Source organism: Nicotiana attenuata, unplaced genomic scaffold (assembly GCF_001879085.1).
Source record: "Nicotiana attenuata strain UT unplaced genomic scaffold, NIATTr2, whole genome shotgun sequence".
In the NCBI taxonomy this organism is placed as follows: Eukaryota; Viridiplantae; Streptophyta; class Magnoliopsida; order Solanales; family Solanaceae; genus Nicotiana; species Nicotiana attenuata.
Genome location: NW_017697322.1, coordinates 1 through 2312, shown reverse-complemented (window position 1 = coordinate 2312; position 2312 = coordinate 1). Strand labels below are relative to the sequence as shown.

General features: G+C 51.9%; 1 protein-coding gene across 1 annotated transcript; it reads left to right on the top strand.

The window, feature by feature from the left end:
• Positions 1-247: 247 nt before the first annotated feature.
• LOC109222683 lies at positions 248-1420 on the top strand (the record flags this gene model as incomplete). The annotated part of the gene is made up of 2 exons (XM_019387008.1): positions 248-1131; positions 1208-1420. Coding segments are annotated over exons 1-2 (921 nt in total), but the record flags the coding sequence as incomplete, so codon positions are not given.
• Positions 1421-2312: the final 892 nt, after the last annotated feature.

Here is a 2312-nt window from a genome sequence, read left to right as displayed (position 1 = left end):
ATCGATAAAGACAAAGATCGAGGCTGGATGAGCAGGTTTGTCCGGATCAGGACGTCCGACCTGATTCCGGCTGATTGCATGCCATTTCCGGAGAGGTGGAACCTCAAACGTAAGTATTTTCTCACTGTTCATCTTTTAGAGTGTGTTTTCCTCAACTTCTTCCTGAAACCCCCTTTTCTTGTGCAGCGGTGACCCAAACTCCAGCTGCCGTCAAGGATCTGGCCGGCTGGGTAAACAAGATAGTGGCCCAGCGGCCATATTCGGAGCGAAACTGGAAGGAAATCTCCAAAGGTCGGTGGGAGGCGAAAAACCATGGTAAGCCTTCTTTTTGACCGGTAGCGCACCAAGTTAACGCATTTTTTCTTGTATATCGGGAATGCATCATAACCCTCGTGTTTTGCAGGCTTGCCCAAGGACGCGGAGATGAGGTCTTCAATACTATGCCCCCTTCCGGTTCCGGGAGAAAATAAAAGGCCCGGGGAGTCCGGTACGGACGAGCCTCAAAGGAAGACTAAGCGGACAAAAAGGGCCGCCCGCAAACCAAAAAGCCAAATCGTCTTGTCCTCCGAGGAAGAGGACGACAAAGAGGATGACGATGAGGAGCAGCCGGAGCTCGTCCGCCATCGATCCATTCGACCGGACCCTGAGCCGGTGGTCGATCCAGCTGAGGCTCCTCCCGAGGACGTGAGGGTTGAGGATGCTAGTGAACCCTCGGCCCCTGCGCGGGCGTCCCCGGGTACCGATCACCCGGTTACGTCCCCCCCATCTTCCTCGACTTGGGGGCAGCTGCCGGACGACATCCCGATGATGGGAGGTAGCTTCGAGACCTTTTTTGATGGGGTACCCTCCGCCAACACTTTCGGGCTCGAAACCCCCCGGAAAGACCCTCAGGCCGAATCAAGTGGGACTTCGGCCGTCAACAAGCTTGTCGATAGGTTTCCAGCTCCGAGCCTGGACCCGGACTGTAACAGGATAGTAACTTTTGCTATCCCCAAAGACGTCCGGGCTCTGGGGCCCCCGGTCGGGGTTGCAAGCTATCTTCATCACCTGATGACGAAGGAAGACCGGGCTGCAACCGAGGCTGTAGATTGGACATGCCTTTTCAACGAAGCCCAACAGGCGCAGCTCAAGGTACTTGCTTCTTCCTTTATTTCTAATATTTTTGCCTTGTGATTCAGTACTGACTCTTTAGACTTTTTCTTTGCAGGCATCGGTGCTATATCACTCGATGTTCCTCCGGATCAAGAACAAAATGGAGACGGAGCGAGAGGGGCGCCGGGTCCTTGAAGAAAAGCTGCTAGAAAGCCGGACCGGATTGGACCTTTTGAACAAAGAGCACGCGTCCTGTGCTATCCGGCTGGGGAAAGCGAAGAAAGAGCTTGGTTATAAGCTAAGGGGGGTGCAAGCCGAGCTTAATCGGGTTAAGGCCGAGCTTGACGAGAGCAGAGCCGAACTTGATGAGAACAAAGCCGAACTGGAAGCCCGGGTGCAACAGTTGGAGTCGGAGAAGACTTCCCTTCGGAAAGAGGTTGCGGACTTGACGTTGGCCAATGAGGCTCGAGTCCTTGAAATTGAGCTATGGACCAATCGATTTCAGGAAGCTGAGGCTAAAGTTTCCCAAGCCGAGGAGACTGCCAACGATCTGGTGGCCCAATATAGGGCCGATGCTGATGCGGCCAATCAGCAGTCAAGAATGTTAGCCGAATATGCGAAGTGTCAGGCCCGGCTTGAAGTTCTTACCGAACTCCAACGTCGCGGTTTCGATCTTGCATCGGACGTCGCCAAAGCCGCCGAAGCTGAGGACGCTTCGAGAAGGGCGACGTTCCCCGAAGAATTCGAGGATGGCTCTGATTGACTCCGGGAATAGGCTAGGCTTTGTTTTGTTTTCCCCTCTTATGTAATTGCTCCGGTAGCGAGCTTTTTTATGCAACACTGCCCTTTGCCATTTATTGCTCCTTTTTCCATCTTGTTATTACTTTGCCTTTTATCTTTTTGGAACGATGGTAGTCCTTCATATTTTTCGAAATAGTCTCCGAGTGAATGTATTCGAACTCAGGTGAATTTCGACCTTCGGGTTTTCTCAAGGCAGTCCCCGAGTGAGTTGATTCGAGCTCGGGTGAAGTCTAACCCTTAGGTTTCTTCGAAGCAGTCCCCGAGTGAGTGGGTTCGAACTCGGGCACAATTTGACCTTCAGGTTTTGTATCGATTTTACGCCTTTTTCTTAAGGTCTTACAAATTCGAGTATACTTCGCCATTTAGTGAAGTCGATGATGAGGCCGGTATTACCTCTTTTGAGATTTTATGAATTTGGA